Source organism: Cyanistes caeruleus, chromosome 5 (genome assembly GCF_971803275.1).
Source record: "Cyanistes caeruleus chromosome 5, bCyaCae1.hap1.1, whole genome shotgun sequence".
NCBI lineage: Eukaryota > Metazoa > Chordata > Aves > Passeriformes > Paridae > Cyanistes > Cyanistes caeruleus.
This window is the reverse complement of record NC_141705.1, coordinates 46614763-46627761: the sequence shown is the minus strand read 5'-3', so window position 1 is coordinate 46627761 and position 12999 is coordinate 46614763. Positions and strand designations below refer to the sequence as shown.

Below are 12999 nucleotides of genomic sequence, written 5' to 3'. Positions count from 1 at the left end.
GGTGAAAAATGCACAAAAAGAAACTCAAGCAGGAAAAAGCTTGTGCTCCTCACCACATAATATACTATTTTTTTTAGCAATGTGATCTTACAACATACATGTTGGGAAATCAGCTATTCCTGGAGTATCTGAATTTCCAATATGGAAATTCATGAAATAAATGCATGGTGGAAATTGTCAGAAACAGCTAAACAGTCCCTGAATAATTGTAACATTTTCCACGGGGCAGACAAGTCTGCAAATCTGTACTGGCATAAAGAGTACGTCAGAAGCACCAAGAATAAAAAGGAACTAATTACCTCCCTGATACTCTGATGCTGTTTACTTGATCTCTACATAACCTAACATTTAAGCCATCAGACTGACCTTTCAAACAGACATTTGAGGCTGGAAATTCACGTAATCTGGGATCTTTCTCCAACTCAAGTTTGATGATTTGGTTTTTAAACACCTTTTCCTCCTATATAAACACATTTGCATTCAGAGAAACAGAGCAGTAGCAGATTTTTAGTTCTTACACACAGATTGTTACATTAGAGCAGTGGGAATGCTCTGTATATGGGGACTAAAATGTGATGGATTAAAAACCCTCAAGCATCCTGTGACTCTGCAGATCTGGTCTTGAACAGAAAGACACTTTTGCAGAACCTGAGTGAGTTTCTGTCCAGAGGTCAAATTGGAGAATATTCCAAATACAAGGAAACAAACCAAAAAAGCTCCCTTTCTAGCTATTGCATCTATTGTTCACAGGCACTCAGAAACCAAAAAGAACAGAGCAAAAAACCATCCAGAAGCATGCTAAAAAATGAGGTAGTACCTTTGTGAGGCTTTGATTTTAAAACAGATAAACCTTTACTGCAAAATGAAAAAGTACAGGACTTGAACCACTTGGTCACAGCAAATACTTCCAAGTCTCAGAATCTACATTTTTTTCTTTCAAAAGATACTGGATTTTGTCAATTGGAAATATTTTGCAATTTGTCAAGGTAAAATATCATGGCACCTGTTTAAATCTTCACAAATTCAGACAGCAATCATATCTGCACTGATTGTTGGCCTGATTATTACTGATAATCTTCCTCCTCAGAAGCACTCAGGAATCAAAACCACATGCCCCGTGCTAAAATTTGTCATCTCTCATAAAAATAAAAATGACTGTGTTTAGAGAGATCTTAAGGGAGAAAATGCACTACATGTTGCACTGTTCTGGGAATATGTGACAGGCAGAAATTTACGATGGCTTAATCTGTGGCTAAAGCTGATTTACAACCAGTGGAGCTTCAGTTTAATTCCAAATGAATCGGAAGTTTCTAACACACACAGTGGAAAAAACCTGAATCCTCAGAACAAAAGAACTTTCTGAGAGTTTCAGCACTGCCTCTCCACTGTTCTCCTGTGTCAGGAAAAGGTCCAGAGCCCTTGCCATAGAGACATCTTGAATTTTGGCCCATAAAACATGTAGATGGTTCCAGTGCTGCCCAGTGGTTTCAAGGTAGAAATAGCTCAGCTTCAGAGAAAGTGTTAAGAGGGTGCCAGGAACTGGGAACACCTGGCTTGCTTCTTTTTTGTTTTACTGTGCCCTTAGCTGTTTTATTTTCTTCTGCTCCTCCAAGCTGAAAGAAGTTTGCCTTATGTGACTGTATTTAAACAGAAGATGTTTTCTTTCTTGTGTTTTCTTCACAAACAAGGCCTCAAATAGCCTGTGACAAAGGAAGGTCAGGAAATACACACCCATAATGCTTTTTGGAATTTCCCATTTTAAAAGATATATGTCATGTTACACTTTCTTAGAAAACTGGAAGCATACTTACTGTCAATCCTTGTTCTCCTGGTTTTCCTGGCTCACCCTTTGAATAAAAAAATGAATTAATAATTTCAGCAACATATCTTGAATCCAGATTTCTTTCTAATAATAAAGTATCTTAAAAATTTAATTCTTAAAGAGCCATGGCAGCTAACTGCACATTAAACATATCACTTTTTTGCTTTTTAACCTGGTAGTCCAAATCACAGTCATCTTAAGAAGTACTACTTCCCAATCATGTAATGGTATAGTTCTCAATGCAAGAGTTAAGTATTGGTGTTCTGACTCTGTCCCTTGGTTCCAAATATAATATTCCATTCCACTGTGCTAAAGGACACAGAGAAAAGGTTATTTTCACATATGTGCTGTATCCCACAGTTTACATATTCCAAGGATACTGGTCTGTGTCATCACCTCAGTCAGCTGGCATAACTTACTGTTGTCAATTACCATGTTCCACAAAACCATGAATATTGGTATTTTGAAGCCATGAAATAATTACTCAGCTGCTAAATACCTGGACTGGCTTTCAAAATGATAACCCATCATTTCTCCAATGTATTCTCTTTCTGTGGGCACAACTCTACATATAAAGTCAGAATCTATCTTCTCCCCTTTTTTTCCCATATGAACTCATACATCTGTCTGTAGAGACAGTAAAAAGCATCAGTCATACAATAAGGGCTAAAAATACCCATCCAAAAAGCCAGAGCACCTATCATTTTAGTGGTCTGGTTTATGCATCACTCCCTTGAAAACCCAACTGAGCACGGGGCAGTCCATGCACTATTGTATCAGCACAGCTGCAGGGTCTCCTTTAGCAGCTTTGCCATAAAAGAAAGCCTGTCATAAAATTCATGAGAACTGTTCTGATGTCGTTGTTCCTGGCAACTGGAAAGAATCAGAGCTGCTTCTCTGGATATGTGTGCATTGCACTCAGAAGCAAACATGCAGCATCTGCAAACACACCAAGGACAGCTGGGAGGAAGGAGCCACGGAGGCACAGGGTTCTGGCCAGTCACTGCCCCAAAACACTATTTTACAGCTGTGGTAACTGTAAACCTTCTTGCTTGAGAAGGACAGGCTGAAGAGAAGCCCTGCTTTATCTAACCCTGCAGAAGAAGAATGTCTGCCCAATGGTCACTGGTCACTCTAAGGACATCCTATAGCTGTGAGATGCTGCAATGCCCAGCTCACAGCACAGAGCAGCTGCTGCTTTCAGCCTGCACAAGTCTTTATCTCAAAAACAAAGCTGCCCTTCCCTTCTCAGCTAAGTTTTCCCTGCTCTCCTGTTTGACTGTGTATCACACAGCCATGGAGGAACAAGCCTTCTGAGGATCAGGAACATTAACCTGAGGGTACAGATCAGTAGCAAGGGGCAGAAAACTCGATGGTTTCTACCTGAGAGCTTGTTTGTGTCTGATTCTAAAGCAGTATTATGAACAGATTTTCCATAATGTTATAGGGCTTAAGATAGCCACAGCTTAAAAACTATAAAAAGAAACTCTGCCTTGCCATCTAAAGTCAAATCACTGTAGAATTATTACAAAATGGAATGACCTCATTGCATAAAATGCATGACTTTTCTGTTATGAGAAACACTAATGATCCCTTTGCTAAGAAGCACAAAGCAACACACAGTCACACTGTAATCAGCAAAGCCAGCTGATTCTGACAGCCCCACGTATTGAATTATTAAAACACTGCCACTGCAGCCAGAAATGGATTCTGGTTTCAGTCTTGCCCTTACTAGATCAATCCAGCACCAACTCTGCTGACCACAGTCCATTTAACCACAGTAAAAGAACACAAGGGAGACCCAGAAGAGGCCCAGAGCCTGATGTGCCACAGAGAAATGAGAAGGTTGCCAAAGCAAAGCATCATGAGAGTGACAAACTTTTCATGTCATTTCATAACCTTGAGCTAGAACTTATGAGGGCAGGAGTGGTAAAAAAAACCAACAGCAACAGCAGCAGTAGCAGCTCTAGAGTCCTAGAGGTCTCAACAGGCCAGATTTGCTGGATTTTCACAGGAAATTTTCGGAGCATCTTACTATTATCATGCTATATATATTACATTTAGACAGTTAACACCTGACAAGGGTTAGAAGAGGAGTGTGGATATTTTCTTTCTCAGTTTTAGCTAAAAAGGACCTGCAGGAAAAATTTATGCCATCCTGGCTTCATGTAACAAGAGATGCTTTTTCTTCAAGAAACCAGTTTCTGTTTTCAGCGCTGGTCCTCACCTTGATGGTTCCCCATGTGCCTTCTTGGCCACAATCTTCACTTTCCATGGATGTGAACGTGTGTGTGCATCTGTACATGTGCCATTTCATTTTCCATGTCCCTCTCCTGTCTGTGATTCCATTTCCACACTGATAACACAGTTATCGTAAGAGTGGCACTCATGGTAAAAAGGGAGATATTTGTCTCAAAGGAAGAAAAATTACGGAGGCCACAAAATATAAAACTAAAACCAAGCACAGACTTTTTAAAAAAGTGATGTGTTTAAGCATCTGTTTAAAAAGTGTGGGATTCATCCTGTGCCTAGCATAAAATAAACAATACACAATATACTAGATTCTGCTGCTTGTCCTAATGAAGTATGGGGGCTGAGCCAAAGAAAATAGTACTGCTCTTCTTGTTTAAAGATGGCAGAATGTAACTCCAAACTTCATCATGCCTTGGGCAGCTCTAGCAGTTTATCACTTTACTCCAAGACTTTTGAGGTTAAACCATTAGGAAGTGAGAAATCAAGCACATCCATGTTACAAGGCCTCAAATTCAGTTTTATCTTGAAGTCTGAACAGAAACATTTATTACTCATGGAAAGGGGCAGACTCTCCTCACACAGCTATTAAACATCAGTGAGTGACTGAGAAACCTTAGAAAGTGTGGGGAAACTGCCAGGGGTGGGAGGAAAGGAACCTTGGTGTTACTTCTGGCCCTGCTAAACACTTGTTCTGTGTGCGTGTAACTGCAGGTACACCTTGAAACCTGCCCCTGGTTCAGCTTCTGCATCTCTTACCTGCCAGTCTTATCTCAGAGAATGTCTTTGACACTATGCTGGCTGAGAGAAAAGTTCACATCAAAGCAGCAACAGAGTAACTCACCGTTAAGCCAGGCATCCCACGAGGACCATCCTTGCCAGTATCTCCTGGGGGACCTCTGGGTCCTGGTGGCCCTGGGGGCCCAGGGGGTCCAGCTTGTCCTTGATCCCCCTAAACCAATAAAAAACTCATCACAAATTTGCTTTAGAGGCATCAACCACATAAAAACACATCAATTCACCCATGAAGAGCGCAAGACAGGCTGGAAGAAGCTGCCATGAACTGGACAGTGGCTCTTTCATTGCTTATAGCACAAACAGCACTTTTGCCTTGAAGACCAACAGTTTGTATCAGCCATAGAGCAGAAGGTTCAGATTCCAAACTGCTTGTTTTTGCACAGCACCTATGCCAAAATTTGGGATGCTCTTGAAATACTTTACTCATCTAGTTCTCCAGAGCCAGCGACTGCTTTTGATAAGCATCTGTTTGCTTCATGATTTGCATAATCATAGCAAATCTGAGATGAAAAAAAAAAGTCTCATCTTAAAATACACAGATTTGCACAGCAATTTTCCAAGCCCATGAATGATACATGGATAGATTTCAAAAGTGAGCATGAAAAATAACTGCTTCTTCATGAAGTTGTACATAACTTTCCATCTGTTTTGGGAGGCTGTTTTATAGTGACAATTAGCTAACTCTCTTCATTTTTACCTATAATTTGTAAAAGTCAATTCTCAAGACAGTTGTCAAAACATATTACCTTCCCCTTTAAAAAAGAAAAGACACCCCAAATTGGTGCTTTAGTTATTTCCAGCACATCACTGCAAACCCCTGGCAAAAGCTGCTTGCATCTCAAACGTGGATCACTTAGCAAAGCCACCCATGGTCTTTTAACTGTTAATACCATTAACAGTTGCTTCATTTCAAAGCATTTTCAAGTGAACAACCTGCCATAAGAAGGCATCTGACAAAAAGGTACAGCAAAGAGTAAACTGAATGTAAAGAAGAACCAGATTCCAGTGAGGTGAAGCACTACCTTAATGAGGCGGCGTTTAATGAGCTGCTGATCAGCAGAGAGAAACCCATGATTGATTTTAGGAAACACCATCTGATCAGGCAGGTGAGGTCAAAGGTTGAAGATCAGAGATGAGAGAATTGAAGAATAGACATCAGAAGGCCCGAGAAAGAAATAAAGACATATTCATTAGATTTGTAATAACTAATATAATACGAACTGGTGCTTCTGCCTGAAAGAAACTGTGCATTTTCTTTTGGAAAAAGATTACCTCTGTTGCACAGGATATACTGCTATGATTTAAATAATATACAATGACTTAAATGAGTAACTGTTTTCTCCCCAGATTTTGCATGAGAATTCTGCATGTGCATGAGCTTTTTCATTACCCAGGCTCTAAAAATCAGTATTTTTATACGTTGTTATTTCAGCAAAGTTTCTAGAGACAAAGCACCAGTTCAACTTTCAGTCAGATTTTCTAACCAGCATAGTGTGCCATGAAGAACAGTGTTATTTTTATAATGTCTGAAGTTCCAGCTTGACCAGATTGCTTCCTGCTTAATTTGCAAATCCACTTGGAAAAAATACGGACGTACAGATTAGATCTCTGATATCTAACATAAATATCTGACTCTACACGTAACCAGTATAGAGTTCAGTGTCATTTTTCACACTCATATATGCTTCAGGGAAGCAGAACACAAAAAACCCATCTGAAAATAAAATATTGACCAAGACTACGGGGAACATAGGCATTTCTAGAGGTACACAGTTATAGATTTGATTCCACACTCTGAATCAGGAGTACTTAGATCAATGCAAAGGCAGGGAGGGTTGGCTTAGATTCACCATGAGAATTCACTGGTATTCCATGCTAAAAAACAATTTTTCATGTGCACTGTTATGCTGATACAGAGAGACCTGACCGAACAGGGTACATGTCAGCCACAAACCTTGACGGTGAGGATCTGATTACTGTGCAGAGCAGCAACTGTGGGGAAGCCTGGCAGACCCTAGGGACACAGCACAACATGGTACGAGAACAGCACGACACAAACATCACAGAGACAATTTACTAATGGACAAACAGAACAAACACTGCGTTTAGTACACCCCGCACTGCCGACGGACAGGAAACGGCCTCTCTGTCATATGGGAAACAGAGTTAGGTCTGCACTGCACTGCAGATGCAGGTTGATACTTCACAACGAGAATATCAAGAGATTTTAGAAGGAGCAATCCCATGAAGGTGTCTTTTCTTAAAATTACAATAAATTGTCATGATCATTTGAAAATTGTTAAGACTATCAGCCAGCAGACGATCGAGCCATTTTTGATTGAAATGTACTACAGCACTTCAGGAGATCTATGCAGAAAGCCTTGACTCTGGATTGCTGCAGAAGCTGACAGCAGTGACAGCATACTCTGAAGTGCTTTGCATAATTAATATCCTGCTCCTCATATTCTGTTTAACATATGACATGCAGCACATAAACTGGCAGCACAAACACAACCATAAACACTGAACATAAATCTACTGCTAGATCTTGGGTAGTCCATAATGGCCATGGTCAAAGTTTTTGAGACATACATAGCAGTATTTTCACATCCATTTTTGCCCCTCAATTGCTGTATGCCACATATGGTTTCTCATATTCTACTCTACCACGATGTGCAGAACTTGTACTGTACTGGCACAAAAAGGGAGGAGAGTGGTGATTGTGGCCTGCTGTCACAATATAAGGGGCTGAATTTTCCTCTCAGTTCAAAACCTTTCTTGAGATACCTTGAGGTATTTCTTGAGGGAGTGAATTAAATCTTCTGATAAAGCCAAAACCTTATGCAGTTGAGCAGTGAATTCCTAAACAGGAGGAAATCCCTAAGTTCTCTCCATGCCTTTAGGACAGCACACTGCCAGAAGCAGAGGCTTGCTCAGTGGCAGAGACATTAGGCTGAGGAACATTAAATAAAACACAGCCAGGGAGCTCTAAGCCCCCTGTATGGCCACAGAACACTTTTATGAGGTAGAGTTGGTAGCACAGCCCCTCTGGGGGCTCCTCCTGGAGCAAACAGCTGCACCATGCCAGCTTAGCACCTCCTAAAAGGGAAGGCTGTGCCTGGGCAAGGGCCCTTCTGAGGAGTGTGGTGCGGAGGCTCTGCTGGTGCTGCCCATGCTGCTGTAGCACATGAGCTCCCTGCAGCCCAGCTGGTCTGCTGGGGAGCACCAACAGGCCAGGGCAGCCTGCCAGGTCTCTCAGCTGCAGCAGATTCTTTTAATGTGGCAAATATTTGCTCTGTTCATCATACCAGAGAGCCTGTGGATCACAAAGACCGCACCAGTCTTTACAAAAAAGGGAGAGTAACTTTTTGATGCGTACATGTTCTTCACTAGCGCCTTGGAGTTGCATTTAGGGTCTTTATTCCTGCTATATATCCATGATATGAAGCTGAGACCCTGCAAGTTGATCCCATAAAGCCAGTAGCTAAATTCAGCTTTCCCACTTCATTGGGATGAACTGCAGTGTGGCTAACTGCATTGCTCAGTGACCTGAAACCTCCTCTTTAGAAACAAATAAACAGAAAACAAAACCAAAAAAGGCTAAAACTCACAACATATAAAGGGACTGACTCCCAAGACACTGATAAGACTGGAATGATACATCATTTAGGAAACAGATGTATCAAGTTTGCATTTATCTTATTATGGAATATAAGTTAAAGAAGTTATTAGATAGTAATGTGTCAGAATCTTTACATCTGTGACTCATTAGCCCTGCTGTGCACATGGATCCATTTCTCCTCTAGATAAAACTACAACACCCATGTAATGGAAACGAGAACAAACAAGAAACCTACATAAAAAGTAAAATCTGAATAGCAAGCAATAAATGACATTTATTGAAAAAATGAATAAACAGAACATTTTTAAACAATTTCACTTTTACTCATCAGCTTTTAGAATTATAGGACAGGAAGTTTCAGTTACCACTAAATTAACATATTCACAATTTGAGGTTTTAAACTCATATTAATTTGGATTTATTTCATCTTCAACATAAAGGAGAACTGAGAATTAATAAAAAAAGGTGCTTATTCAGTAAATATAGCGGTTTGTCATGAAGGATTTTCTTTTTCCTTGAGAAGAAATGAAGACCTGAAAGATTTGTGTAGCTGTACACAGAACCATTTACATTCAGCACTTCACAGTCCAGCCCCAGCACTCCCAAAGCTTCCCAACACTGCACAGGCAAGCTCAAGATTAGCTGTCAGTGCTGCAGTTTTCTGCCTACATAAACACCACAGGAGAAAAGGGTCAGTCCCATTCTTCCATCTTCAGCTTAGTTACTTCTTCCAGCTTCTTCCCAAGCTTTCCTTCCTTTGCCCAAAGTGGTCATAATCTTAGACCTAACACTCAGATACGTGCAATGCCAGTTTGGACCTGGATCATCTCCCCATGAGGAGCACAAATCTTTGGAGACAGAAACATGGGAAAACTAAATGGAACCCAGCAAAGACACTACAATAGGTCCATAGTTTTTGCATGTGTGAGAGGCTTTAGGAGGCATTGCACCCTCTGGCATCCATGACAGATAATGCTGGCACACAATGAGCATCTAAAAAGGCATAAAAAAGAGCTATCCTTCCCACAAAATAGTTCCTTTCCTGTCACTGTGCTATAAATATAACCACAAATATCCCCTGGATCTGTTTTATTTTTTCCCTATCAAAAGTTGTTCTGAACGACAGATTCAAAGTTACTCAATTTTTCTCTTTATTTGGTTTGCTTCTTGAACTGCACATAGGAAGGGTTCTTGTTCTACACCCTGGGAGGCCCTAACAGAATACAAAACACTACAGTCATCAACAGCGACCACTGGTCTACTAAATTCCTCTGCTGACAGCTACTCAAGCTCACCCTGAAATGCTAGCTGGTTACAGTTTCTAAATTAGCACAGTTGCTGCATGCCTCACTGCCATTTTTGCCCAAATGCCAAGCAAAACACGATGCCTGATGGAGGCCAACAGCCATGGGACAGCATTACCCACCTGGAAGAGTAGGTAAAGCCTATTTGCCCCATACAATGGCTACTGAGAAAACCGAGGGATGCCGGAACATCGTATCATTGCCCCCCATCTGACTTTTTTCACTTGGATGAAACAGTTGTCCCGTGACATGCAGCACAGCCTCGAAGGATGCAATTCCCACTAGATGTCCTAGATTTTTCTCAGTACTCTCAGCTTTGTCCATTGGTCCACATGAGGTGAATATCCTAAGGTTGTCACGACCTTGTCAGAGGCAGGTATGGCAGCGCTAAGCAACAGCGTTACTGGTTTTACACTGTGCTGCCTACACTCCAGTCTGACTGCTGCATTTGCTCACTATAGTAAATGTCACAGTCCTCTCTAGGATTTTTCTCCTGACCTGCCAATAAACCCAAGCTGCACAAGCTTGCATGTTCCTGTGAAGACATGGTAAATGAGACAGGAATTACCACCTGCTGTTCTCTTGCACTTCCTAAGGTTACAGCCAGCTGCTGCTATTTCACATCAAATCATACAGGCTTCAGGCCAGAGTGATCCTGACACTCTTTATGGCTGCTCTGCCTCCCTCCAACACCACCTCCAGTTCTAATTAATCCCTCAGACTGAGCACCAGTCCTGTGGCTAATTATTGTACCTGCCCTGGGGAATACAGTGTTTGGTATCACCCTGTAGAGTGGCACGGACTCTCAGCAGGAGCTCTCTTATATAACCCCTTTTATCCTAACTGCTGCTTTCTCCAGCAGTAAATCTGCTAACAAAAACAGTACACCACAATAGGACAAAAATCCAGAAATTTCTTTTCACTTAGGTAAAGATTCAGCAAAGTGTTCTGATTTGGATAGATTACTTAATGATTCAGACTTCGTAAAAAAATAGTAAAAATGCAGTGTTTAAGATCTAGCATAAACAGATTACTGTAAAAGCATTATTTCCTGTAATGACCTCTGAAATCTACCTGATGCTGCATTCAAACTGAATAAAACTGGGAAAAGCCAACACTTCTCCACTTTTGTCCTAATATTAGATGAATTTTCAGTGAGGCAAATGTCCTTTCTACACAACTCAATTATGTGTTCTGATGAGTGATCACACATCTGACCTCCATAAAATATCCTTCCTGAGGGCAAACCTGCTACTCTCACTGAAAGTGGTGGCAGGCATAAAGTTAACTGCAAGATGGGCTGGTCCAGAACCAAGTTGGTTCTCAAAATAAAAATCTCTCCTGGCTTATGCTTATCTCTGAATTTTTTACCTGCTGCAGTTATGTGATGCAGGTAAGTGGTTCAAGCTTCTTCCCTGATATTTACTAGGACTAGATTAATTTTTTTTTAAGAGCTGTTTTCAATCAAATTTGTCTAATTCCAATGTTCAGTGCTGCAGTACTTGTGCGTGACAGCTGTAGTTTGAGATACAACAACTACATGATGTATTTTCAGCCACAGGACAGGGCTGTAGAAAAAGGAACAGGATGTACAGAGACTTCCTTCCTCACCATTCCTCTGGCATTACTAAAAAGGGGCAAGATGCAAACCAACTGGTGGGGAGAGAAGACACGCAGTGCCTAGCTCTGAAGACAGGAATGACAACATCCTCCTCTTGGGAGCAGGTATGTGGCACTTTCTCTGGAGTGTCACAGCTGTTCTGCATTCCCCACGGGAACCTCAGGAGCTGAACATCAAAGGCATAGCTTGGCCCTAGAGAGTCATTCACAGCCAAAAAGACACTCTTGTGAACTCTGACTCTCAAGTCTGAGTGTCCCAATGCTTCAGACAAAGTTGGCAGCCAGCACCATCTGAGTTCTTTCCTAGAGACAGAGCACCAAGTCACCTTGCTCCAGTCTGCTACCCTAGTTTTGCCTTAATGGAAAACAGGGGAGCCACAACAGCCCAACACCACTGAAGTGCACACAATTAATCCCAGGAATGGAGTAGGTAAATACCCCTGCTGCCTTCTGGCAGATAAAGAAACAAAGTCTTAGAAGTTAAATTAACTGCTCACGAACAGACTGGCATTAAACCAGGTGTCCAGGAGTTTTCTCAATGATTCTGCGTCAGAAAGTTATATTAACAGAAGGAATCACTAATGATTTTTTAATATTTCTTATTGTGGCACACTAAGGGTACAGTTTGAAACAGTAGCTAGATATATCTTAAATCTTGATCTATAATATGATGTACACAGGTCAATTAACAACAGAAGAAACAGTCATGAGTGTAATCATCCTGGTAAAGTTTGAAATTAAAGCAGCACTCTGTGTCTGCTGTATGTTTGAAGTAACATACAAGGAAACAGAAAATATGCTTTCAGACTTAAATAAGAATCATCAAGAGAAGAAATTAATAGCATTAAACAGAATTTAAATTATGCAAAACTGTATTTAATTAACATAATACTTATTTTTACTCAATGCTATACATTTTTGCTTTGACAAGATGTGGAATGAGGATAAATATTATCAGCATGAAATGTTCGGGAACAGATCTTCCTGTAACATAAGTGATCCATCTACATTAATTTCACTTAGCAATATCAACCTGACCTCACTCCAAAAAACTCAGTTTTGCTTTTGGGGAAGGCAAGAAACCAGATTAGTTTATATATTGCTATTTATTATGTATTACTATTTATATATTACTATTTATTTTGTGGAAAAAACCTGTTCCTTTCTTTAAAAAACCCAACCAAACAACAACAAATAAACCAAAACCAGAATCACCCATATAGTAAAAAAATAGGATGGCTTTAAAGGGGGGTGTAAAGTTAATGGGCATGTAACTAGTATTTTCTAATTTATGACTGAGGTACTGATTCAAAGGACATGAATACAGGTTTTCCATGCACTGTCACTTGGAGCAGGAAAAGGCTCAAAATACTTATATTTTCTAGAAATGTATTATCTAATAATAATGTACATATACTAAAAAAAAAAAGGCTTTTTAAAAGTTTCATTTAAAAAAAATCAGGTCAAAATTTACTGCTTGCACACCTTTAATTTCCCTTTAATTGGCATAGTTTATATAAGTTGTGTCTATAATAAAACAAATGAAGCAGTACTTCAATTTTAAAAGAGAGATATGTCTAGGT

General features: G+C 40.3%; 1 protein-coding gene across 1 annotated transcript in view; it reads right to left on the bottom strand.

Moving 5' to 3' along the window:
- COL25A1 (collagen type XXV alpha 1 chain) overlaps window positions 1-12999 on the bottom strand; it is a 295280-nt gene that overhangs the window by 83281 nt on the left and 199000 nt on the right. The window contains exons 6-8 of the mRNA XM_086888426.1: window positions 5893-5964; window positions 4917-5024; window positions 1812-1847 (exon numbers count right to left, since the gene is read on the bottom strand). Of these exons, the coding sequence (XP_086744552.1) occupies window positions 1812-1847; window positions 4917-5024; window positions 5893-5964 (216 nt within the window). The remainder of the gene's footprint in view (window positions 1-1811; window positions 1848-4916; window positions 5025-5892; window positions 5965-12999) is intronic.